Below are 26,445 nucleotides of genomic sequence, written 5' to 3' on the forward strand. Positions count from 1 at the left end.
TGCTATTGTTTTAGCCAATTGCTGTGTCTCTTTAAGAACTACAAGCATCATTCAGGATACTTTTTTCCCGAACCTTCCTAGCCTAGTAGATCACGGGTTGCACAATATGTTGCTTGTAATATATTTGACAATTAAAGTTTTTTTTTAATGGCAATGAGGTGGTGAGGTGACCAAGTCAGTGAGAAATTGCATCCGGGTTGTTTCTGTGCCAAAACAGGAGATGTTGGCCAGAAGTCACTTGTCCAGTAAATTCTTGTTGCCGAGGTGGAAATAACTTTTTTAGTAGCTGGATGCTGGACTAGTCATCATTTGTTCTCTGCTTGCTATGAACCCTGGGCAGAAAGTCAGTGACACTTTTTAACATTTTGTTCACTCATCGCAAGTTATGTTACCACACCATTCACCTTTATAATCACTTAATGCAAGGTTTCCTAATATCATTCATCCCTTAAGCAAATCATTACTAACATATCATAACAGATGTTGGGAACAGAGATATTATCAAAGAGCAGTGGCTGTAAAATATATGGTTCAGTTTTAATCAGTCTAGTCATTTTATATTTTTGACTTCAGATGATAAAAGGCAATCCAGACTAATTGAAGAACTGTAAATACGCTATTTTGATTAGCTGAGACACCTTGAAGCATATGGTTGTGGATTTTGCACAAAATTAGTCATAGTCTCTCTTTTTTTGTTCTGAGTACCTAAAATACCTCCACATATGTTGGAGGCTTCCTCAAAATGTTCAGCTAAAGACATCTTTGGTAGCCAGGCCTGTCAATCCAACAGGGTAACAACTCCAGAACATCCTTTTGCTCTTCAAAATAAGAGTCTCAAACAAGTGGTCTATGCCACAGGATCTGATAACACACTTGTCAGCATTGTCTTCCCCAAAATGTGTTGCTATAAGAATGACCCTGTAGTACTTAGACATTTTTAAGTTTCATGTGGTCCAATCACTAGTCAGGGTCAATCAAGCTTACGTTTGAAAGTTTGTGCATTTCCATTTGCTACCATTTCTAAAAGATCTTTTTTTTTTCTTCTAATGCCAAGGTCAAGAATTGTCTTCTTGCTGAAAACTGATATTCTCTTGAGCGTTGTCGTTGTATTTTTTCTTTTTTAATGATTGTCTGCAACTGTGTTGCACAGCATTGATGGGAACAGAATTAATCAAGGATCAGCATAATTACAAGTAGGATGTGATGACATTTAGATCTAGGGGGAAAGAAAACTCAAAAGTTATTAACTCTTGTAAGATTTTAAAGTTGCTGAATTTGTTGGGAAAGATGTCCTTTACTGAAATGGTGAAGCTTATATGTGCCTCATAATATCAAGATTTCCTTCACTGTCATGTAAGTCTGTGTGCTGATGTGAGTGTCTGTGCCCGGTGAGCTGTACGCCTGCCATAAACCGCCAGCTTTGCAGGCTGTCTGTGTTTGGAGTCTGTAAATGTTAACAAATGTATTATTCATTAGAGCACACTGTCTCACTGGCCTTAGGTTAGCAAAGACCTTTCTGCTCCACTGTATGTGTGCAAGGGTGTGTTTTTGAGAAAATGTGTATGTGTGCGTACGTGTGTGTGTGTGTGTGTGTGTATACTGTGGGCTCATAAACATCTTTGATTCTACTAAACTGTGCCAGTCTCCAACGTGTTTGTAGTTATATATATGTGGCTGAGTCATGTTTTTACGCCTCTTGTTACCCCACTCCTTCCCCTGTATCTCTTTCCTCGCTGTGGGCTTTGCTCCCACTCATGGATTTTATCAGTATATTTGTGGCATTATAGAAAGAACGCTCGTTCTTCACCAAGCCTCTCTTTCTTAATCCATGAGGCTCAGGAGACAAGTCCATAGTCCCAGCACACAAAATGTCCGTGGTCACCTTGAGAGTCAGTCCTGTGCACGTTTTGTGTCTCTGTCATCTGTGTGACAGAAAGGGAGTTGCCTCAGACACTGATTTAAGAGCAGTTTAGTGTCACTAAGACCTAATAGCTTTGATTAGGTATTGGTTTGGCTAATCTGATTTTAGATCTGTGTCTGTGGGCAGCATGATCCCTGAGCGTCTGACCTCTCACCTCTAACCTGTTTGACTCCGCCCCCCCCAGCCTGAGAACCTTCTGTTGGCCAGTAAGCTGAAGGGGGCGGCGGTCAAGTTGGCTGACTTTGGGCTGGCTATCGAGGTACAGGGGGACCAACAGGCATGGTTTGGTGAGTATCCATTCATCTGTTTCTCCACTTTTAGTTGAGGAATACATTTTTTCTTTACTTTAATAGTTCGCAAAACTCCCCAAGTTACTAACAAGCCAGACTCTGGAACAGGATAAGGGTTTAAGTCCATGGGAACCATAACTAAGTGTCAAATAAAGATAGAGGTGTGGACATGAGACAAGGATTTGGTCTCGAGTTCATTTTACAAGTCACAAAACCAAATCTTGTGATTTGTCCTGGACTTGTGCTCCAAAGACTCAAGGCTTGATCAAGACTCAAAGTCAGAGACTGGTTTCACAAGCATTCTTTATCTCCAGTGATCAGGAGCAAAAGTGATGCTGCATGTAAGCCACAGACTACAGCTCTGACAAAGATATGCATATTCTACTGTGAAAGGGGGCATTTGGTTTATTAGCCAGTGAAATTTGCAGAACATGAGCTAATAATTGGTAATAGTTGGCAACAGTAGCTTTGTTAAAATGAGTTTTATCAAACTCAAGTAAGCTGAGTGATAAATGCTTCCCTGTCGTTCTGTATCATTACATAAAAGAACTTGCATCCAATCTTATTTAATTGCTGTGAAATTAGTCTCCTTGCAAAAGTTAATTAAAACAAAAGCATTTCCTGCAATATGCATTTCTTATTCGCTCACTCTGTCATGGTACTAGATGTCTTTTAAAATGGGTTCCAGGGAAGTCTGAATTCAGAGCCTGTTGTCCCTTGTGTAAGAACACATCCAACCTCAGTTTCCCAGGAATCCAAACCCACTTCACCAAATTAAGCGTCCTGCATATTCATTTCAGTATCATCCAGCTAAAACAACACAGCAGCCAAAGTAAGCTTTCCACAGCAGATGTGTATCAACACAGTCCCTTTCAACACAATGTGAATAAACAAATCATTCTCATGAAGCTTTCCAAAGCAAAGAAGAAATATTCTTAACATATCATCCCTTCTACGTCTCCCCCTCTCTACTTTTAAACTCTGCAGGTTTTGCCGGCACCCCTGGGTACTTATCCCCAGAGGTCCTGAGGAAAGACCCTTATGGGAAACCAGTTGATATGTGGGCCTGTGGTAAACGAGTTTCAGATGTTTTCACTGTTTCATGTTCCATACAGTTGATGACTTAGCTAAATCATTGCCAGTGGCTTTCTGTTGTAATGCAACTCTACAGCTTCATATTTTTTCCAGATGTTGTTGCAGTGTAAATTGTGTTTGTATAATTTTTTTGAATCAATACTGGCTGCTATGGCTGCAGCCATCCTGTTGCCTTTTTATTTACTTATATTTATTTACAAGTGATCTCTTTTTAGGTGTGATTTTGTACATCCTCCTTGTGGGTTACCCTCCTTTTTGGGATGAAGATCAACATCGCCTCTACCAACAAATCAAGGCAGGGGCCTATGATGTGAGTGTCCACAAATATATATACCTTACATGAAACTACAACGTAAACACCAATTATTTTTAGACATTTTTGTGGACATACTGATGTTCTCCTCATACACAATCGAGCTTCAAAAAAGGTTTTTGCAAGTTAAAACATAATATTTGAGAGGTTAGCACAGGTAAGATTAAAATGACTTTGCTGCAATATTCAGAACCTCAAAGCAAATAAACACTATGTTTACCAATGACAAAATATCTTTAAAAAAATTGTTTATGTGTCATGCATAATGTCATCAAAAAAAAACACATTTGTGCCTGATTTGTAAATTGTTTACCAGATTTATGTTCTTGGTAGTCACATTGTTGTGATGTGTTTTCTGTGTATTTATTTTGAGGTTTTTCTGTGTTTATTAGTCTGTTCCCCTGTGAGTCTCTGTACCTTCCCTGTTGATTGTTCCCAGCTGTGTCTCGTTTCTCTGATTATCCTCCCTGTGTATTTAAACCCACCTGTTGTCTTTGTCTCTCATCGGATCCTCGGCGTGTCTTACCAGTCTGTTCTGCCAGCTTCTTGTGTCCCTGTGTTTTCATCATTAAATCACCATCGCCTTTATCCTGGGGTCTGCCTGCGTCCTCCCTCACCCCTCATCCACACATCATGACACACATGTCCTATATCACACATTGCCAGATTCACCATCAGACAACTCCCATTCATTTTCTATTTCTGTTTTTGCTGTTAGCAAGTAATAAAACCTGAAAATATTACAGAAATGCAGCACATTAAAACTACATTGCAGTTCCTATTAAAAGTATTCTGAGAATGATGCTCTACTGGGGCAAAATCCAGATTTTTGTAAGATCAAAATGCCTTCTGATAAAATATCCACCAAATAAAATCTACTCTGTTGTTACTTTAGTCAGGGAGAGAGGTTAAAAATATCATAGTGTCTCAGAGGTTATCGTCAAGCTCCCTCCCACACTTTGCCTTTCTTTCCAAGCTTTCCGAAAGGTAACATTATCCAAGGTGAACTGATTTGCAGGACTGATCATGTGGGCACAGCTCCACATAAGCTTTTAGTTCTACTTGCTAAATCTTGAGCCAGGCTGCAAGATGGTTCAGTTAGCCCTGTTGCCTTTCAGCAAGGAGGTTCTGGGTTCAAATACAACCAGGGCTTTTCTTAATTTTCTTGCTGAGCAAACAGGGTTCTGTCCAGGTCCTTCAGCTTTAACAGATGAAAAATAGCCTGTTTACTAACTCTGTTGCATTTACAGAAAGTTAATCATTGTTCATTGTCCCTATGTATACACACTTTTTATTCCTGAGATAAAAACACTCACATAAGGTCAAAGTCGCAAAGGAACATTATTCATCAACATACGCAACAATGGCAACATATTTCTTCTTTTGGTGATCTACAAGTTCTGTTTTTCTTTTTTACTGGGTTAGTTTACCAGACAGAACTTAGGAATAGGAATTGATTATACTAAACAGCTGCATGACTGCCTATGAGCTTGTGACTGATAGTTCATACAATGGGTGGTACTTCTCATGAAGTGTGAAAAATCTTTCCTGCTTACAGGAATGACATAGTTGGAGGAATTTACTGTCATTTCTGACAGATGCTTTAAAGAGAATTAAGTGCGGTGGCCCACCCAGAAATGACCCTTGGTTTACTCAGGAGCTGAGATGGATGAATTTTGGTTTTTCCAACACTCAGGGAGTGTTGGAAATCCCAACTCTCACTGAGTTGTTGATTTTAGTTGTAATTCTTTAGAAAAAAAGAATTACAATCTGAATATCTTATCTAAATAAGATAAAATATCTTATTCAGATCAAAGCTTTAAAATTTATTAGGCCTTGACAGTTGGCTGAGAAAACTTTGATAGTTTGCTTTTGGTTCACGTACATTGTGGTTTTTGTATATAAACAGATCATTGTGCAAAGATTTTGCGTATGCAACCAGATCGTCACATAAAGCGACTTAGTCAAAGAAACAAGTTCTCCATCTCATTTAGATCTTTCTATGGTTTCAAAAGTGTCAAAAATATATTGTTTTTTCTGTTGGATACAAGAGCTTTGAACGCTCCTGTGTTCTTATTAACAGTTTCCGTCCCCAGAGTGGGACACTGTAACTCCCGAGGCCAAAGATCTCATTAACAAGATGCTAACTATCAACCCCAGTAAGCGCATCACCGCTGCAGAGGCCCTCAAACACCCCTGGATCTGCGTATGTTTCAAGAAAACATAGATGAATAATTATACAGACCTTGATTCAGCTTTGTTATTGTCTGCACTCTTTTCTAACTCTATACGTTTTCCCTCTTCCTTGCAGCAACGGTCCACCGTAGCCTCCATGATGCACAGGCAGGAGACTGTGGAGTGCCTGAAGAAGTTTAATGCAAGGAGGAAACTCAAGGTGATACTGCAGTCAAACAATTAGTGATGTTTCTACTCATGCTGGGTAATTCATCTGCCCATTCCTCCCCAGCCTCTCCCAAGATATCTCACAGTAACTTCAAAATGATGACGTGTCTCCAAATCCCTAATGCCGCACTGCTGCTGAGCATTTCTCTTCTTGCTGAAACCTCCTAATCAATCTTCCTTCCTTTCTTCTTTTTTGACCATTGCCATTTCCTCCTTCTGTCCTCTTCTGTAACTGCAGGGAGCAATATTGACCACTTTGCTGGTCACAAGAAACTTCTCAGGTATGTTTTTCTCAGCCTGGTGCCCCATGACTGGTTTCTGAATTGTATCTTGGACATTAAATATATTGGCTGGTTGTTAGAGCAAATTGGCCTTTTACACTGATGGTGGGAATTTTTCTATAAAAACTGCATTTGTTATTGATTGACTTCAATGCATGCTGGAGTTGGAATTTAATATGTTTCAGTATGGAGCAGGGATGGTTTTTAGAGCAAATGGGCCAGTGGTAAACATATTCATCTCACTTTATCTCTCCAGCTGTTGCTCAGTCACTCTTCTTCTGCTTTTTCATATTCTCTCTTGCATGTATTTCTTTTGACCCGTCACTAATATTCTGGGTTTTATTAGCCCACTTTCACTTTCCACTTTTTACAGTAAATTGCATCAACACATTTGTGTCTCTCTTTATATTCACAATTTTCCTCCCTTTTTCAATTTTTATTTCCGTTTCTGTGTTTGGATTGTGGTATCCATTTGAGGTAAGATGTTTGGGATGATGAGGAAATGTGTGGGGATGGATCCAACCAATTTTTTATTTTATTTTTTATCTTAAGGCTCTCCTTCTGTCCTAACAGCCTGTGAAGCATGCAAGGAGACAATTTCTTTCTTTCTTTTTTTTTTTTTTTGCATTTCTTCTTTTAACAAAACTAGTATTGCACCATAAAAATTTTAAAAGAGGTACTTTACAAAGAACAGCATATGGCATGGATTTTAAAATGCTAGTAATAGTTAAGAACAAAGTATAAACAAAGGTATATTTAAAGCAGAGAGATGGTACTGAATAGAAGTGCACCTGTCAGAGACTTATGGCCAGTTTATGGTCATTAGCTTCGTAAATATCTGACCTGCTGATACAGATTTTTAAATAAGTCTGATTCATCTTAGATGGCCATAATTCATATTTTTCAATAAATATTTTTTTAGTGTTCCTGCAGTGGGTGTGTACTGATTTATAGTGTTTTAGTAATCGTTTATAACAAACAAAATTTGACTATGAAGTTGACATTTCTAGCTGATAGCGACTAGCATTATTTGAAAGATTAGCACCATTAGCATAACTTGCTAAAGACATAAGTTCCTATTTTCTCTTGAAAATGTGAACCCTTACCATAACTCAGATATCCCCAAATAGCTAAAATTGGCATGTTCCTTAACAGAGAGAAGTTGAGGAGCTGAAAAGAATAAAACAGAAATTTGATGAATGTTGCTAAAGTATGCTAATTGCTAAAGCTCTGTTTGGGTCTATATGTTAATTTGATATAAGTCCAGTTTCAAGAAGCTTCTTTACATTTCCCCAAAAGTTAAAAAGAATGCACTTAAAATCGCAAAGCAGCTAAATGACCAGCACTCTCAAAAGTTTAGTTCTCCATAGCAGACTGTTGTGCTTCCAATAGTTTTTCTTTATGATATGTACTTCTTCAGTATTGCTGTCACTGCAATCGGATTACCCTTTGAAATTATGTGGTAGCTAAATGGAAAAATACAGGATTTTTTTTTTCGCTTTACAATAAGCCAGTCACCAGTCAGGGCCTATCAAGCTCATTTCCAGCCAATGTCTTGGTGCATCTATAGTGTTAAACGTTTGGGGTTCTGGTGCATGTATATGTCACTTTAAGAATGTAAGTCTTTTACTGATATGTTAATTCATCTTTTCACCTGAACTATATTCACTCACCTACAACCTTCCCTTCAGTCCCTTATTTATGAATGAATCTCTAGTAGGATAACTGCCTTGCATAAGTGATAATGGTATTAGAACCATTTGTAGTAGTATAACTTTATAGTTCTTGCACTTGTATTTGCACATGTAAATTAAAGTTAAGCACTGATGGTTAAATATGCCTGCTGCATGTTAGTGAGGCCTCAGGCACAGGACTATGATTATGAATCCTCATTCTGAACTTTTCTTTCTTTCTTGGCACATGCAGCAGCCAAAAGTTTGCTCAACAAAAAACCAGATGGCGTTAAGGTGAGTTGAAGAGGCCGGCGGCCCTTTTCTTTCCCTTTGCATTGTTTTGAATGGAATGTTGAATTGTGCCTGGGCCTTATGGTTTTAATTATGCATTATGCACTTGATTACCAAACTATGGGACAGTCAGCATAAGCTATGAAAAATGCTTGTTTTTAAGGCTGGTTGTAGAGCCCATACAGTATTTAAGTTTGGTCCACTTAATTGTCTATTTAATTTCTCCTATGTATGTTTCCTAAATTTACCATGTTGCATGTGTTTGGTAGTCCTTATAATACAAAGTATAGCACCTCTATTGGTCTGTCGGTTTATTTTCTATTCAACATCAGACATGGTGATATATTTGCTGACATCACTGCAAGCTTTTATTAGTTTCTTAAGAGACTCCAGCTAATAATTCTGTCTGTATTTTTATTATTCAAATAGGTGTTCATTTTAGATTGGAGTTCTATGTTTATGCTTTGAAGCTGGGTCACTGTGTTTGGCACTTCAGCTGTCATCACACTACTTCTTAATATGTGTGCTGATGAATCTAAAGTCACTTTTTTTGACTAAAAATCATTAAATGAAGCTCATTTTGGGAAATATAATATTCTACATCACATCTGGTGTCTGATTTAGTAATGTGTCCTTGTTAAATAAATTTGGAGCTGGATGAAGGGCGCAAAATCCACAATGGGTTACTGTGTTCTTGCATACTTAGTTATTGAGCATCGCAGGGTGAAAGTTGAAAAGTCTGTGCACATTTTAAGTGTTTAACAGTTTACAGTATGAGCTGAATTAATCTGAAAATGGCATAGGCTGAGCTGGTTTGCTGCTGGAGCTACGTCAAATGTTTGGCATTCTGAGGTGACCAAAGCTTTATGGTTCCACACAGAGCATGTGCATAGCATAGCATGAGATCAAATGATTTTAATTATCAGGTCATTGCTGCCACATCTGCATTATATCTATATAAACAATACTGTGTATTGTATGTTTTGAATCTCTATGTTGGCTCTTATGCCACTGATTTCTTTGTCCATAAAAAATCATGGTGCCCCTGCTGATCTGGAGATCAAATTACAAATGCAAGTATTATGTGTCAGTGTTAGGACCATTTTACTTTAAAAGGGCAGGACAGACACACAGTAGTGCGATGGAGTATTACCACATACAGGTTATTGCGGTACAACATTTGTCCTCAGGATGTCTTAGGTTTTTTTCTCTTTAAGGGCAAAAGCCACATTCACACTAATTATAAGAGGAAATTATGCCTACACCTGTATTGTAGTCTGGAAAATATTAAAAACACACCAAACGTAAAAAAAGAAAATCTTCAGCAAAGTTTTGTTTCCCAGATGAAGAGTTGATTCTCCCCTCTTTTTGAATATGTTCAGAATACATACAAACGTTCCCTTGAGAGGTATGTGTTGTTAAAGCTTGCAAAAAGGAAAAAAAAAATCCATTTCAATAATAATGTTTCCAAAAAGGAAAGAAAAAAAAAATCTGGTTACATTGTGAGATTCTAGGTGCTTACAGCCTTAGCTGAACAACATGAAACACATTATGCACCACCATAAATGAACAAAACCAAGAACGTGCAGAAGTAATGTTTAAAATACTAAATACAATCTATATTTCAGTTATTTTGACAGCCAACATTAGATTAAATAATGTAAGGTTTTATTTTGTGTATGACCTGGTTGGTCTTTTACATGTGGGAATTTTCGCTATTTGTAAATTAAACTTTTCGATTAATGTCTCAAACACAATTTTAATTATTAATTAATTTAACAGATGTGATTCTGTATTTGGTAGTCTTTATCCTGTGATCTGATGCAACTTGGCAAATGGCTGAGATTTCATAATTTTAGAGAAAATATTCTTTTTCATTGGAAATTTCCAAATAACTTGTCTTTCAGCTGTAGAAAGGGAGCTTGATGTTCTTTGGAACTGTTTTTATTCCCAAATATGCAGGAATAAATGTTTCATTGGAAATCCTGAAATCCATCCTTCTTTGGTAAAACATTAGTAAGGAGAATTGAGTCATTATTACCACCCAGTAGTTGTCATCCGTTGTCCTTTTCATTCACTATTAAGTTATAAAGCAGTTGTGTCTGTGGAATGATGACAGACTAAAGTTTACCTCTTAAAATGTGTTTCTTTTCCCTTGAACCTCTTTGACTCCAATCTAAAACCTTTTTCCCGAGTCTTAATAGGAATATCTGGAGTGGACTAAAGATCCACATTTAACGTGTGTATAACATTGTATTGATGTTTTTGTTTTACTGGGCAGCTTGAAGAGGGGGGAAAAATATTATTTTTTATTTAAACTTGTGCAGTACTTAGAAAATCAAACTAAAAATGAAAGTATATGCTTTTCAGTGACAGACTTTTATAAAACATTTTAGTTCATTGTTAATGTGATTGCGAAATGTACAATTTTCCTTAATGAAGCATGGGTGAGGTAAGAAGTGGTAAACTTATTTTTTTCTCAGTTATATATGCAAGTTTTTTGTTTTGTCCTACTTGTTGCTTTTTTTTTTGTTTGAAATAAATGAATAAATACTAAATACAATAGAGTGAGAATAAATCAACTTGTTTTTTAGCCTTTCACAATCCCAGATTTATAAAGGAAGTTCTTAGATTGCAACACAATTTGTTTTAGTAGTACTTCCGTACCAGTCAGTTTAGCTGACTTATTTTACTGTTAACGTCTGATGTTTAATTTTACTCTACTGGACCCACTCCTCCTTTGCCCTCCATTTCAATACTGTATTAGGTGCTGTTCTCTATTTTCCTTGAAAATCAGAACTTGTATCTTAGAATCATGTCCTACCCAGATTACAGTGTTCATTTTAAAGCAAAAAAAAAAAAAAACCTTTGGGATTTACTAACTACTGTGCTTAATGATAATTTCTAATCACTCTAAGGGAAATAGAAAGTTATGTTTGCAGATTTTACACATCCACTCGTGGCAACAGGTTCACTGAGTGCAGCACATTAAACTCATGGAATCTTCATTCTTGCCATTTTGCAGGGCTGCAGGTTTAGTCAAAGCAATATCTTATCCATGCCAGTGCTTGTCAGACATCTCAAAACATGAGAATAAAACCTCGCTAGGTTGTTTTTGTTGAGCTGTGTATCTGACTGCCTAACATGATGAAAACATGATGAAGTCATGAATTTAAGGTATAGTCTGTGTGATTAAAGTAACAGTAGGGTGTCACATGTTTTGGGGTAGAGGAGCTGGGTTTATCTCCTCGAAATGGCTGGAAAATATGGTGTGCTAGTTCAAAAAGTGCGTACATGTGTCATGTCCCCTCTACACTACCCCCTGCAGGTCAACAACAAAGCCAACACAGTGACCAGTCCTAAAGACACTGGCCCTGCCTCTGCACTGGTATATACACTCATCAGTCTCATCAACATCCACACCTTTTCTTTTCTTTTTTTTTTTTACTAAAAGGTGTAAAGCTCGTTATCCAGATTGGAGGAGGTACAGGTTCACAATCTCTGTTGCTTGATCTCTACACAGCTCGACTAGATTAAAATTCTTAACGGGACGTACAAAAAATATTGACAAATTCAAGGGTAGTAAATATGAGATGAAACAGCAGTCATGCCAAGTAGCCAGTTTCTCCTGAATTGTAAAGTGTGCTCAATAATTTGAGTGGACAGCATGTCCAGAATCTCTGACACAACAAGCCATGAAAGGTGAAGACTGTTCATTGACATATTTTTCACTTATATTGATTGGCAGAGCATGCATGTTGTGTTTAGGCCTTAATTGGTCTAAAACTGAGATGTGTTTTAGCAATAATCCTTTAGACATACCGTCCTAAATTTCTAATTAGGGCGACCTTTACCTCAAATCTCCAGCCTATCCCTCTTCTCCGTGTCCCAACATTATTCCCTCATACCGTTCTCCAGCTAACTTCCATGTCTCTTTACTCCTACCAGTTGTGCATATAAAACTAGAATCCACATCTGCATTACTGAGGATTTGTTCCTGATATAGTTTGCCTGTGCATGGCTGTGAGGAGTATGATGATATTTGCTCCTTGGCCGTCTGTTTAGTGGCTTTTGCGTAGTGTCTGCTTATAAGCTTTCTGTGTCTGGCCATGTGACCAGCGCTTTGCATGATGTGAAAGATTTTCTCTTCCCTCATTCGTTGACGGTTTGATTACGCATGTACATGAGGCACATGTACATGCGTAATCAATCATGATCTGTTTTTTTTTTATCTCTCTATCCTCCTGTCTGTCTTCATTATCAAGCACACACAGAACACACTCACACAAATACAGTAAAAGCTGCTGATGTGTGATTAGAGGGACTGAAGGGGTCATCAGGATCTATTCTGCAGAAGCCCAGACATCTGATTACTCCTGCCAGACACAAAAAAGACAATGATGTCATAGGCAGGCAGACAGACAGACAGACAGTGATGCTTAACACAGGCTATAGTTTTAAATTTCAAAATTACACACAAAAAAATATATACAAAAACATTTTCATGGACAATGTCTGTGCTATTCATTGTTACCCTAACTAATTTGGTTTTTTGCTCATGCTCTTCATTCTCTTGTTCTCCTTAGGAGCCACAGACAACGGTGATCCACAACCCTGTAGATGGAAATAAGGTATAACAACAAAATCTCAATGTTCATCAATATACAAAAACAGCTGAATTAAACCCTAACCAATTTTTTTTTTTTTTTTGGCTAATCCAATTCACAGTCAAAAAATAAAGACCTATCCATTCCTAAGTTGATTTAATACCCCAGAGCTGGGATAGGTCTTTGGCTCAGTTTACTGGGCTGGGGTTCCTAAAATTTGGATAAAGTGACAAATGTTTAACACATGCTGCAGCTCCAGAGCCAAATTCAACTTTTCAGACCCCACCCACTTGCATGGGCGAGTCTAGAAATGTTTCACTGGGAAACACAGATGGTAAAGGGATGTAACACATAAATGACTTATCACAGAGTAATCATTTTGTGAGTTATATCTGCTATATTATATCTAAAGTGATTGTATTTTGCTAACAAAAACTGGATTAGACAGAACATTCAGCCAGTTATTTTTTCCCCGTCATAATTTAATACTAGATAAGCAATAAAAAAAAAATTTCAACCAGCCACATTTACTTAATAAAGCGTCAGTGAAAGGCTTTATTTGTATTCAGTGCTGCTTACTTATAGTGGAAGTCTTGAATAGGAATTCCTCCAGAATATTCCACAGTAATATGGTATTTTTACTTACTAAAGAAATTCAAATTAATTTAAGCAAAATAAAATGAAAGTTATAACAAAGGTTCAGTCTGAGTCTTTGTATAGCTCAAACTGGTGATGTGTAAAAATTGATGAGGGTTCTTTTATTTCTTTTTCTAACCCAACAAACCCATGTTTTGACCTGACTTCTGTCCCAGACAGAATGAACCCAACATTTGGGTTAAAGGAAAACAATCCAGTAGTTATTTTATTTATTTATTTTTTTTGCTTTCTCCTTTACCAAAGGCACTTTGACCTACTCAGTTAGAAAAAACATATCTTTTGTTTTTCAGGAATCCATTGAAAGTGCCAACACCACCATTGAGGATGAAGATGTTAAAGGTAGGAGAGGCTCTCGCCACACACCAGTTATTACAGTCGGTGCTCAGACTGATCAATCCTCAGTTGGGGTTTCTGATTGTGTTGCCACACAGTTAGCGGAAAGGTAACAAATGCTGTTGGGTATTTGGAAAAAGGAAATGTTGTTCTTTTAAAAATTGCCTGCATCTCTTTTTAACATTTATGTTTTTAGTATAATTTAACCCCCCCGCCCCCTCACCTTTTTTTCTTCTTTCTCGTCATTTTATCTCCTCTGTAAATTCCTTTCCTGATCAAACATGTTTGTCTTCGTCACACCCACCACTCAAACACACAAACACTGGACACAAAATTGCACTCTCATCACTCATGCAATCTTGTCAGCCCTCCGTTTGGGCAGCTTAGTGAGCGGGGTCTTGAGTTCAAAGAGTCGCTCCTCACAGATGTCTGATTCGGGACAGACTCCCACCTCCTCAGTTCAGAGTAAGTCCCCTCTGCAAAAGGGGAGATGCCCTGTTTCATTTATCTTTGTAGGATTATGACCTCTCTGTCTGAAGTGTCTCAGATCCTGTGATCATTTCAAGTTTCATAGTCTGTAGTTTTGCATAAATAAATATATAAGTACTTCTCATACCCCATCACTTTAAATAAGATCCTCTTGTTGCTCCTAAATATTTGCTCCTTGAATCCAGTTTAATTAAATCAATTCTTTATTCTATTCTTTTGTTCTTAATTTAAAACTCTGCCTTGTACTTCATGTTTTGCCTTCATTTAACTTTAGTCCCGTGTACATTGCTCACTTAATTATGCACTCATACATTCAGTATTGTTGTTCATGTGTGAACGAAATGAAGCTTGAGGACTAACCTACATGCACTTTTTGTTGTAACATGTCTCTTTTGTTGCACAATTTAAGTAATTTTTTCAATATCCCCCAGCCTGCACCAATAACAATAAAGGTAATTGTTAATATTACTTAGTTACAGCTAGTTTTGTAGTAATTACATTGCATCTGAGCATTGGTTTGTATGTCTATTTTGAGCTTTGTTGGGTGAAAGAAATCCCGTCATCCTGCATTTCTTTTCCTGCCTGATGTCACTATTAGTCATGGAAGGCTTTCTTCTTTTCTCTCTTCAGATATAAAACATAAATTATCATGAATAAGATAAATACTGAAACATTTTAGGACTTTTTTTGAGCGCCTTCCATTTCTAATACCTGTTTTGGAATCTTGCAAACGTGTAGACTAGAACTCATTTAATGCTATTCGACGCCAAATTGTCTATCTGCACTAAGACATTACTTGCTTAAAAAAATGACTTGTTCCTCATTTTTTTAACATTCCGTTCTTTTTTCTTGTTGTAGCTCGTAAACAGGAAATTATAAAAGTTACTGAGCAGCTGATTGAGTCTATAAATAATGGAGACTTTGAAGCCTATGCGTAAGTTCACATTTTGCATATGCACAGTAATATTTAACCGTTTGTAATCAGCTGCCTCCTCCATTTTCTCATGACGGACTCCCTTTTTATACACAACAGGAAGATTTGTGATCCTGGTTTGACGTCCTTTGAGCCTGAGGCCCTGGGTAATCTGGTGGAAGGACACGACTTCCATCGCTTCTACTTTGAGAATGGTGTGTTTAAGGCAACTAAGAAAAAAAAAAAAACATTAGCTGTAATTATTAACATTTTTCTACAGAACACAAATTGGTGGCTTCTACTACAAATTAAAGGTAATTTGTAAAAGTTGCAATGCTTTTCTTTGTCACCAGTGACATCCACTGCAGTACAGAACACCAAGTTTCTCCATCTAACATGAACAATGGAGAAAAATTAGAAGGCAGTTTTGTTTCCATCAAATTATTGGACGTCTGCCGATGGTCATAGGGTTTTCAAACAAAGAGATAAATTAATGTGGTGGCTTACATTAGTGCGATGTAAGCTATTGCACAAGTTCTCGTAACAATGTGGAGAGCTTTCTTTGTTTGCAATTGGGATGAAACTAAAGCGAGGGAACTGAAAGAAATTACACACTCAAAGCACTTGTTTGAATTAGTCTTGTAAACATAACAGAAATAGAAAGAAACAAAAAGCACCAAAAGATGACAAGAAGCCTGCAAACAAAAACTAAAGAGAAGTTGGATTTTCTTTTTACTTTTTCACTCTTGCAAATATTCTCAACCCTAAAGCAACAGCTTTCCTTTTTTATTGTTTCTTTTCTGGTAACTGAAGTGTTTACCTAATGTGTAAAATGGTACATACTAGTGAAAGCAATGGGATCGTGCAGTAAACACACCCCAATGTTCTTGTTTGACTTTTTTTCTTATCTCGCTCCCAAACCTTTACCCTCTATACGCATACACTCAGAATTTTGCTGCATTTTAATTAAATTAAGATAATAAAAAAGTAAGTGCATAATGCTTGGGGAGAATTCATTTGAAGCGCAAACTGTGCTAAAAATTCACTGCCAGTGTCCTGCTTCGCGCTTTTAAAGAAAGTAATTCAGGTTAGCTGTAAATAGGTTCCTCGATTGCCCAGTTTTGCTGCTCAAACTGGAGCAGCATGAAGGAGCTACTGATAGTTTTTGCAAAAGCAAGCAGATTACCTAAAAATAGCCAAGCAACTAACACTTATAATACATCTTTCCATTTTACTTTAAATTAATAGTTAAGGTGGTTCCACTACAAAATGTGCAGGAGAGGATGCAACTGACAGAACTATAAATTCAGGACGTTTGTATGGCATCAGTTGGGTGTTCAGTATCAATATTTAGTCTGATCAGTTTGCTGTTTGTGTTTGCTCCCACTCTGCAAGGGCATGAACTAACCTTGGAGCAAAAAACTCACTCATGAATAATGACTGCCGTAAATGGCAGAATGTTCTCAGCCCGGGTAAAAATAGTTCAGATAAACCAGATATGTCCCAGAAACCTCAATCACTTGGCAAGCCCCTGTTTGTCCGCTCTCCAACATCAACATATGGAGACTTGGGTTCCTCACGCACTATTAGCTTGTACTACAAGGAAGAAACAGTGTATTGCTTTTGGTGTAATTCAAATTGGTTTTAGATCATTATAATGGATTACCTGTAAGTGACGGGGAAAAAAGTGGATTTCCACAGTACTTACTCACCGTGTTTTCTTTGTAATCTCTCATTCACAGCGCTGTCTAAAGGAAATAAGCCGGTGCACACTATCCTCCTGAACCCACACGTGCATCTCATTGGGGAAAACGCTGCGTGCATTGCTTATATCCGGCTGACCCAGTACATGGACGGGAGTGGCATGCCGCGCACCATGCAGTCCGAGGAGACCCGTGTGTGGCAACGTCGTGATGGAAAGTGGCAGAACATTCACTTCCATCGCTCGGGCTCACCCAGCATCCCCTCTCAGTAAGAGGCCATAAGAAATCGATAAGCAAGACTCTTGCTTTAGCTAAAGGCACACATACCAGTTCAAAGAATACAATTCATGCAATAAATGATAATCCTAATTCATCCTAAAAAGGGTGGATGTATGTATAAACAGTGTATATTTTTACCAAATATTTCATTTTAGAAATGTGTTAGGCTTCCATAGGAAACTTTTTCATTGGTTTGCACTTAATTCATAATGAGTAAAGATTTAACTGAGCCAATAAAATTACCTGCCGCATTCCTAGGGTACGTAGGACTTTAAGTCAGATGCTCTGTACAGTTTCCCCAACCTGTACAGAGCATAGAGTGGTGCAGAGTCGTCTCTTTGCCTCGTGTTGCTGTACACTGAACTCTGCTGGCTAAAAGAAGGCTAAGCATATTTCCCTCACAAATTGGAAAGACACATTCGAATGAAATTCGAGTTGCAAAATAATTGCTAAATTTAGTCTGGGTTGTTTTATTGATAAATGTAACAATGTTAATATGCATGTTATGTTAATCAGCAGTCAGAATAATTGTTGCAATTCTGTTTATACTTAAAAGATGTTAGATATTGTATTTTGTTTTTAAAAATTTCTAATGATATAACGACACCATGCAACTATTAGTTTTACTAAAGGTTATCATATCTTGAAAATTTAATTTTGGTCCAATTTTTCTCCAATATACCTTTGATTTTGCATCGAAGGACACATGATCACATGATCACTTCCACTGTCAGTTGTGTTAGCAGCACCAATTGTAAAACACTAAACGCCTTAAAGTCATGACTTTTAGCAATGTTGCATGAAGCACTCAAAAAACATGATGTGACTTGACAGACGTATGGAAATGGGAACATATTTATATAACCCTGTCATTTTTTAAAAAAGAAAAAAAAAACTGCAAGGAAAAATTGACTAATAATTAAGTAATTTTATATAGGATGGTGCATGTTGCCTCTGCTCTATGACTAAGAGTCATAATTTATCGTCTACATCCTGATTGGCACCCTTATTGAATTTTGAGCTTAGGTTTAATGGAATAAATCTGTCACTTTCCTGTTTGGAAACCCAACTTTTGATATGTTCTTCATGTAAATACAGCATAGATGAACACATTGTTATTTTTCTATTTCTGTGTCTTTATGAAAGAACACAGCAAACTTAAAAAAGTACAAACTAATGAACCTTTTGATTTGTGGCATCAAGTGGGTCTGAGGCCACACCTGATTTACCAATATGTGAAGATATCTATTGGGTTCAATAGATATCTTGAACCCAATAGATGGGTTTATTACCAACCTACCGAAGTTGGTAATAAAATTTTGATTTTGTGTTGAATTTGGATAAAATCCATGATACATTAGTTTTGTTTGATTATTTAAATTGGCATTTTTTTGTAAACATGTATTACAAACATGATTTTCCCAATTAGCCTGATGTCAAAAGAGGTTCACAAATTAACAACCTTTATACCAAACTTTACCCCTAAAATGGCTGTGCAGCCATATTATTTATGTCTCTGCACTTGATGGCAGTATTTCTAAATCTACACCATATTTTCAATGTAGTTATTGTGGAATGATTTATGCTCTTTAAGTCCTATATTTTTGTCTTTTCTTACAGTTAATGGAATATCAGTGTGTGAAAAAAAAAAATCTAGTGGAGCAGTCAACTAGCCAACCCTCCTGACAGCTCTTTAGACCTTTGACCCTTCCATAAGGACGTGACGTCGCACAGGATACAAGCATTATTACATTTTACTGTTATGGTATTTTCTGAACGGACAATATCCAAACCCACCACTGGGTGGCAGCACACTGTATTTGGACATTATGAAACAAACATATTGAGAACATTTTGTTTTTCCTTTTTGGTTTGTTTTTTAAACGTTTTTGGTATACATTTTAAAGATAAAACGAGATGTTTAAAAATTCCTCTACTGTAACCTCTCCTGAAGATTAGTTCTGTATTTTTACGTGTATTTCTGTGTGTGCAACTCGAAAACCATTTGGGAGATCAGAATGTTCAAAAATTGAGCTTGCTTTAGTTCTGGTGATGTATATATACAACGTGATTGTTGATGAAAAGAAAACAAACAAAAACAAACACTGAATCTGCTATTCTTGCTATCAGAAGACTTGAGAATTTCTGTAAAATCAAGTTTATGAGCTACATTTCTGTTTGCTATGAGCTGTCATACTGTTTAAATAGTCAGATTTCAATCTATAGTACTAATTTAAATGTAAAAAAAAGCAGAGTAGCTTACACTTTGCATTGAGATATGTTTGCCTTTATATCAGTGAAATAAGAAATAAGAGAATGTAGCATATATGTAACATATGAAAATCCAAGATTTATTGTGTAGTGCATGGTGGGGGTGGGGGGTGTTACCATGAGTAAGATCATATGAAACTAAAAATATCTGCTGTTTTAATTTGTCAGTCACAGACTTGTTTGCATTTGTTATTGTTGTGCATCAGTCCTGTCCCAAACCGTTTCTAATGTCCTCCAGTGTCACGAAAGTGTTATAAAATAATAATTAAAAAAAACATCTTATCTAAACCTCATGTTGAACAGGAGGGAAATAAAACGTTGGCTGCCGAAGTACCCCAAACATTTTGTATAAAAAAAAAAATAAAAAAAATGAACGGAAACGAACACAAGATAATTTTTCACAGTTTGTACTTGTATCGTGTGCCTGTGTGTCGGCTTTCTGTTGTCATTCTGCTGTCATACCTGCGTGTTGCCAGCTGCAGAGAGAGGATTTGTATGATAAAGACAAAGAAAAGGCCCTGGCATCTAACTTCAGTCGCATCAAGTGACGACCGGATGACACTGGAGGGAAAATGTGGGGTGAATAGTTGGACGGCCTTGGAAGCTGGGATGTCTTCTATGTGGAGCAGAGCTTCGGCTGGCTGTCTGTGTCCCCATGGCAGAACAATGACGGTGTCTTTCTTGTCCACATTGTTTGCTGTCTCCAACTGGTTTCTTTTCTTTTTCGAAAGGGAAAAGATAAGCGTTTCATTTGACAAAAAGTATGATGTCAGTGCATTGCACTACTCCTTACATTGTGTGTACCTGTTGCCAGCATGGCAATGGATGGCTTAACATGTTTAAGAAATAAATATATCAGCTAAAAAGTGTGATGAAAAATGGGTTTTAACTCATGTCTGTGTGGCTGGTTGATTGGCTTTTCTGCTGTAGAGCTACTGTTGTGTAAGACCTTAGTGTGGAAAATGCGTGCGTTCTTTGATTTAGATCTATATACTCTATGTATACCCTTGAATTTTAAATATACAGATGTTGAGAATGAGAACAGCTGTGTATCTGTTACAACTGAGTTTAACTTGATATTCTTTATTTATCTAAAGATATGGTAATCAAGCAACATTGCCAGTCAAAAGTTGATTTACACTCCTCATTGGCATAGATGTAATTGATTTGGGGCTTTTAATGTTGCATTTAAGCCATTCTGATCTTCCAAATTAAACGATTTAAGCTCTTCCTGTTTTAAAGGTGTCATTGCCTCAAACAACAATGAATTTTGTAAACAAGAATGTTGTGCACAATATTTAATTTGCGGCTTTTCTCTAATCCACAAAGTGTCCAAAATATCGATGCAGGCTCAATTATACAGGAACCTTTGTTAATGTTTGGTTAATTAACAAGCTTTGTCTTATCCATGTGGTTTTTGTAGTCAATAACAAGCTTCTGGAAGTCGGTCAGGATGTTCAGCACCAACCCAGGAATCACCAAGGGTTACGCCCATCGTATAAACCAAAAGATGCATGAATGCCGGTTTTTATATTTAAGTGATGCTAATATCACCATAGATTTGTGAGAGGTAAGAAAGAATTCCTTTCTTCAACATAAACACATCCAAATGCTAAAGCCTAATTACAAAACACATGTTGTCATGGGGCTGCTTGTTTTATCTTACTTGAGCCTGTATCTGTAATTTTTACCTCATTGTGAATTGGAAAAAGTCAACAAATTCAAAGTAGTGCACCTGACTGTTTTTAAAACGTATTAAAGGTCTATTCTGTGTAATCATTCCCCCTTTAAAAAGAACAAGTAAAATTATTTGATTTGGGAGATCTGAATGTTTACATAGTTGAGCTTGCTTTCAGATAAGTGTCTGTAAACTCCAGATTGGTACTGTAATGTAACCATTATTATGAGAAAACCGGCTTTAGTTTGAAATATTGTCATGATAATAAATTTTTTTTTTCCCAAACTGCCAGTTGGCTCTTTTGTAATAACAGATTGGTTTTAATTTCATTCATTTTAAATATCTCTGAGTTGCAGCTTAACATTTTATAAAATTATAGTTATTAAATGAAAACATTTATTGCATAGTTACAAATGTGTTTACATCTGTTCTGTGAATAACATTTTATAGTTATTATTTGTGGCACATTTCCATAAAATATAAAACTATCTCATACACTTTTAAAATTAATCCCTACATTTCTCTCTGAAATTCAAACTTTTGAGCTAAATCCTGATGGTGACCCATTCTTTTCTTGCTCTAGTTAATAAGTTTGTTAGCTTCTCCTTATCTGCCTTTTTATAATTTGCCACATATTTTAAACATATTTAAGATCTGAGGATGTGCAGTAGACCCAGAATTCATGATCCACTTTGTTATTCAGTCATCCTGCAAAAATTTAATTTTCAAACTGAGTCTGTGTTGCCAGAAGAAGTAAGTCTTGAAATATGTTTTGATTCTACTCCTTATTCATGGCTGTGTTCTTAGCCAGAAATGGGAGTAAGTTCACTCACTTTTTTTTTTTTTTGACAAATTGGGCTCCAGGGACAACTCATTAAAAAAAACAAATTCTTGGGTCTTCTGATGCAAGTCTTTTCTCAGAACAGAAATAAAAGCCTCACATTGTTTACAAATGCTCGAATTCCAACATGCTGAACTGAACAGCTTATGCACTATGGGAATATTTTTCTTGAGTTCTAGTTTCTCATTCCTTTACAGTTTTTGCAGATTCTATTACACCTGACATAGAAAAATCTGCCATAAATTCATGGTGAACTTTAGTGTTTTCTCTCTGTGGAGTGTTGTCTATCTGTAGGGATTCAAAGGTGAGCTACACCCCAACCAGGTCGCCAATCAACTTTTATTCCATCGCCAAACCTTAAAGCCATATCTGGACTTTATGAACCTGATGCTGAAACTCCCTTAATGGCCACCAGAGGGCAGTATAACTTTTATCCTTTGCAACTATTAGTCTTAAAATATGTTCATCATATAATGTGATGTAGAATAGATACTAAAAAAGGTATCACAGAATCCACTGTATCTTTCTGTAGGATGCAAACAACTTGGCAATCCCCAAGTGTGTAAAAAACTTAAAAATAAATTAATCTCTATTGCAGATAGAGTAACTGCATTATCTCACTGTGATTTATTATTATTTTTAATTTTATCCATTTATTTTAAGCACATTTGCTTTGAGGGGGGGGGGGGGAAATTGCAGAAGTAAAGTTATAGTTACCTTCTATAACTAAAACATCTGTAATTCAGTCTTTACCATGTTAAAACTTAAGAGAACTTTGGTTCATTTGTGCCATTTAATATGTAATTTTCAACCCATTTTGACAATGTTAAATGTATACTGCTTGAATTTGCCAGATGATATTTATTATGTAAACTCTGGTCTCAGTTTCTGAAGGTACTAAAACACATCATTTTCAGTTAGGATTTCTTTCATGGCTATTTTGTACCAATTTTTAAATTATTATGTCTGTCCAGCAGATAGCGCTATTCTTTTTCCCGTCAAACCGTGCAGCAACATTTCACACTTTTTCTTCACAGAGCCGACCTTCTCCTCAAGCCTACAGAAAAGCTGTGGGGTGAAGGGAAGAGAAGATTGTATCAGGACTCTGGGCAAATTAGAGAGATTGTGCAAAGATGTATGGTCGAGTTCCAACACCATGTGGTTGTAGGTTTTTATTTTCTACCAGTCATAGATACACTGCAGCCATTTACTTTTAGTCCGTTTGAAATTTAATACAATAATTCATGCCCTTGTAGATAATTATATAATTATGAGCTGTATATGCACATAACTGTCATCAAAAAACAATGCTGTTTCAGTAAACTAAAAGCAAACCTGTCACAGTGAACTTCCACTATTTTGCATGTTTTCTTTAAATCACAAAGTAAACAGTGAGAGTGATATACATGTCCCAGATAAGCACAGTGACACCGTTCAGCTATCTTGTGTTATCTCATCGTCCTCCACAACCTGCGACCCTCTGCAACGAAACTGCCCATTTCCTGTTCCCTTATGGTCTGTGCACAAAAAGCGTGGAGGGGTTCCCACCTGACATTCAGGAGTGCAAAAGCGATTTATGTAAAATAAACAAGCACACACTCATCCACTCAATTAAATATTTTCTCAATGAAAAAGACAAAAAAAAAAAAAAAGAGCTAATAAAGCTTTTTACATTAAATGGTTCAGCAAATACCTGGTTATGCTCCACAGAAACGTGTGAATGTTTTTCTTTTCCTGATGGATACCTGAAATTTAAATAGCTTTTGAAGTGGTGATGCTTGCAAAACTCTAGTGAAACCAGTCACCACTGCTGCAGCTTGATCGGCACACATTCATCATCCATAGCTCATGAGTCAAGATCAGAAAGCCGAGGAACAAATGTAATTACACACAAAAAGACACACAGAGGAAAGGAAAAGAAGTCTGAAAGACAATCCACAGAGCGGCAAAAGCAGTCAAAGCCGGGATCTCACTGACACGTGTTGATTAGCCATGCCAGTTTTACTTCACGTGAGTGATTATTAATTCCTAGGCTACAGATGTCAGCTATTTTCATATAATAGATAATATATGTTTCTGGCTACTAAAGACGAGAGTACACATAGTCTACACGAAACACAACAGCAGCAGTTACATTTTGTTGTCAGCACAGTCCGTTTTTCTGTTTGTGACATCCTGACCACCTGAGTCAAGGAAAAAAAAAATGAAAAGGACTCGAGCTGTTGGTGAAAGAAGCATGTTAGGACCAGAGTGATGTAAATTATATATATATATATATTTTTTTTTTTGTTTAATTCTGAACCCCTACGAAGACATCGGTAGCTGAATTTATTTTAAGGTAAGTTGTTCTTTACCTTGGACTGTATTCCTCTGTTTTTATCATCTGTTTTCCTGTTGCTCTTCCATGTGTTTAAAGCAAAACTACAACAACCCAGACATTAAGAATAATTCAATAAGGAAACAACAGAAGGCTTTCTTTGGTCATAAAAAGGCAAAGCAACTTCAGAAAATAATGTAAAAAAAAAAATCATGATTTGATAACGTGAAAAAAAAAGAGAGAGAAAAAATTTGGAAAACAAAAATTCATCTTCCAGGACTGAAATGGGAAGACTGTGGTGTCTCTGAGGTGCACACTGGGATTGCATGTGGCTAATGCATAGGATTAGCAGGGACTTTAGCGTGGACAGAGCTGGGGATCTGGGGGGAGAGTTAGTCATTCAGTTGCTCTTCCACCTCTGTTTTGTCTTTTGTCCTCATTTTCATGGCAGCAGCTAAAAACCTGGTGGAGTTGCTACTATTGATCACAGGCAACTGATCTTCTCCTGGGTCCTCCAATTGCGAAATGAGGACGTCTTCGTGCTGCACGGATCCTTCCACCACCGTTTTGTGGGTTGAACCTTTACGCATGTGGGCCCTTACGACAGAATAAGAAGATGTTAAACATAAGTGCTAACAGCTACATTTAATTATTACAGTGGGAAGAACACTCAAATTTAGGTATTTTCAGCATCAGTGAGGTGTTTAAAGATAAAATTGAAAGAACCAGAGAAATGGAAATGTTTTTCTGTCTAATGCTTTTCAGTTTCCAATCCTTCTTCTGTAATAAAACAATGTGGATTTGATTATATCTGCAACTGCTTGATATATCAGTATCAGCTATATCAGTTACAGCATGAGTGTGTGACTTTGCCTCTACTGTATCTGCTCCTACTACCAATAATTAATAACTGCTGAGAAGAGATTAGCTCAAAATAGTTTTACATGCCTTTGTTAAGATATTTTATGACATAGTTCAGGCTGAAACAACAGAAAAATTGAGAACAAAGTTCTGCAAAAGCCAAATCACTCAAAATGGTAAATCACTTAAAATGAACATTGGGCAATCTCTCTTCTACAGGAGGGAGCTCAGTGTTTTCTGATTGTGTTTTCAAGTTAAGCTTAAGAATTTCTCATTTTTTCATATTTGTTCTTTTTAACCATCCATTGCTAAAAGCCACCTATTTGTTCAGGATTGCACAGGGCCTAATAAACAAGACCGGTGTAACTTGGCAAGGTTGCTATTCCATCACAGATCAATATAGTTTGCAAGATCTAATTTTTTTACGAACCTGTTTGGAATAATTTTGAGCTGATGGGAGCTTTGAGGCCGAAGACGGATCTCCCTGGGAAGTTGCTGTCCGTTCCCCCTCAACCACAGTTTTCTCTTCTGAAACAATTTCTTCTTGCCTGGATGACAGGAAGCCTTCACTTTTTAAAAATGTGACCTAGGTGGGCATAAAATATTATCAGTATATTTACAATCTTTTGCAAACAATGTAAATGTCATATTATTATAATTATTGCATACAGTGCTGAGAAAAAATATTTGACCCTTTACATATTTATCCCATTGTTTTTTTTGTCACACTTAAATGTTTCACATCATCAAACAAATTTCCATATATGACAAAGATAATATTACTACACAAAACCAGCGTTTTAAAATTCTAATTTCATTTATTAAAGACAAAAAGCTTGCCAAAATAAACTGCTCCTCATTTGAACAAGTAACTTCCCTCTCTCATGGGGCAAAGTTAGTTTAAGTTCAGAAATATTTAAATGTGAAAACAATTCAAATAAACAAGAAATCTAAAAGGGGAAAAATACATTTTCAAGGTACGTTATAGATATTGAGAGTACATGCACCTCTGTGTGGTCTCCAACACTTTTTAGTACGGTCCGCTTTGCCGTCCTGGAGTAACCGTCTTCGTCTGCTACAGTCAAAGAGTCCTGAGAAGCTCCTTCTGACGGTATCTCTTCACCATCCACAGAAGCACACTTGCGGATTACTTTTCGTGTAACCTGAGTGAGAAAATTGTTTGCATGTCAAAAAAAGCGACAGGATGACATCTAATCAACACTACACAT

The 26,445-nt window shown here is 36.8% G+C and overlaps 2 protein-coding genes across 7 annotated transcripts in view; one reads left to right on the forward strand and one right to left on the reverse strand.

Annotated features, from left to right (window-relative positions):
- Window positions 1–21,482, forward strand: part of camk2d2 (calcium/calmodulin-dependent protein kinase (CaM kinase) II delta 2) — a 48,029-nt gene extending 26,547 nt beyond the window's left edge. Inside the window, exons 7-20 of one of the 4 annotated variants that reach the window (XM_014969297.2) lie at window positions 2,106–2,208; window positions 3,199–3,282; window positions 3,522–3,616; window positions 5,703–5,825; window positions 5,931–6,014; window positions 6,261–6,303; window positions 8,230–8,270; window positions 11,596–11,655; window positions 12,854–12,898; window positions 13,822–13,870; window positions 15,212–15,287; window positions 15,387–15,481; window positions 17,009–17,237; window positions 18,869–21,482. In XM_014969297.2, coding sequence (XP_014824783.1) covers window positions 2,106–2,208; window positions 3,199–3,282; window positions 3,522–3,616; window positions 5,703–5,825; window positions 5,931–6,014; window positions 6,261–6,303; window positions 8,230–8,270; window positions 11,596–11,655; window positions 12,854–12,898; window positions 13,822–13,870; window positions 15,212–15,287; window positions 15,387–15,481; window positions 17,009–17,237; window positions 18,869–18,872 — 1,131 coding nt within the window. In that variant the 3' untranslated portion in view covers window positions 18,873–21,482. Of the gene's footprint in view, window positions 1–2,105; window positions 2,209–3,198; window positions 3,283–3,521; window positions 3,617–5,702; window positions 5,826–5,930; window positions 6,015–6,260; window positions 6,304–8,229; window positions 8,271–11,595; window positions 11,656–12,853; window positions 12,899–13,821; window positions 13,871–15,211; window positions 15,288–15,386; window positions 15,482–17,008; window positions 17,242–18,868 lie in introns of those variants that run through there. The other 3 variants (XM_088004733.1, XM_014969298.2, XM_088004744.1) reach the window with 3 other exon arrangements.
- Window positions 21,483–23,195: 1,713 nt separating this feature from the next.
- Window positions 23,196–26,445, reverse strand: part of LOC106928655 (uncharacterized) — a 68,701-nt gene continuing 65,451 nt past the window's right edge. For all 3 annotated transcript variants that reach the window (XR_015762624.1, XR_015762623.1, XR_015762625.1), the window contains 3 exons: window positions 26,224–26,379; window positions 25,647–25,802; window positions 23,196–24,952 (listed from right to left, as the gene is read on the reverse strand). The gene's annotated coding sequence lies outside the window, so the exon portion shown is untranslated. The remainder of the gene's footprint in view (window positions 24,953–25,646; window positions 25,803–26,223; window positions 26,380–26,445) is intronic.

Source organism: Poecilia mexicana, unplaced genomic scaffold, assembly GCF_051168715.1.
Source record: "Poecilia mexicana isolate PSO_F unplaced genomic scaffold, ASM5116871v1 scaffold_1, whole genome shotgun sequence".
In the NCBI taxonomy this organism is placed as follows: domain Eukaryota; kingdom Metazoa; phylum Chordata; class Actinopteri; order Cyprinodontiformes; family Poeciliidae; genus Poecilia; species Poecilia mexicana.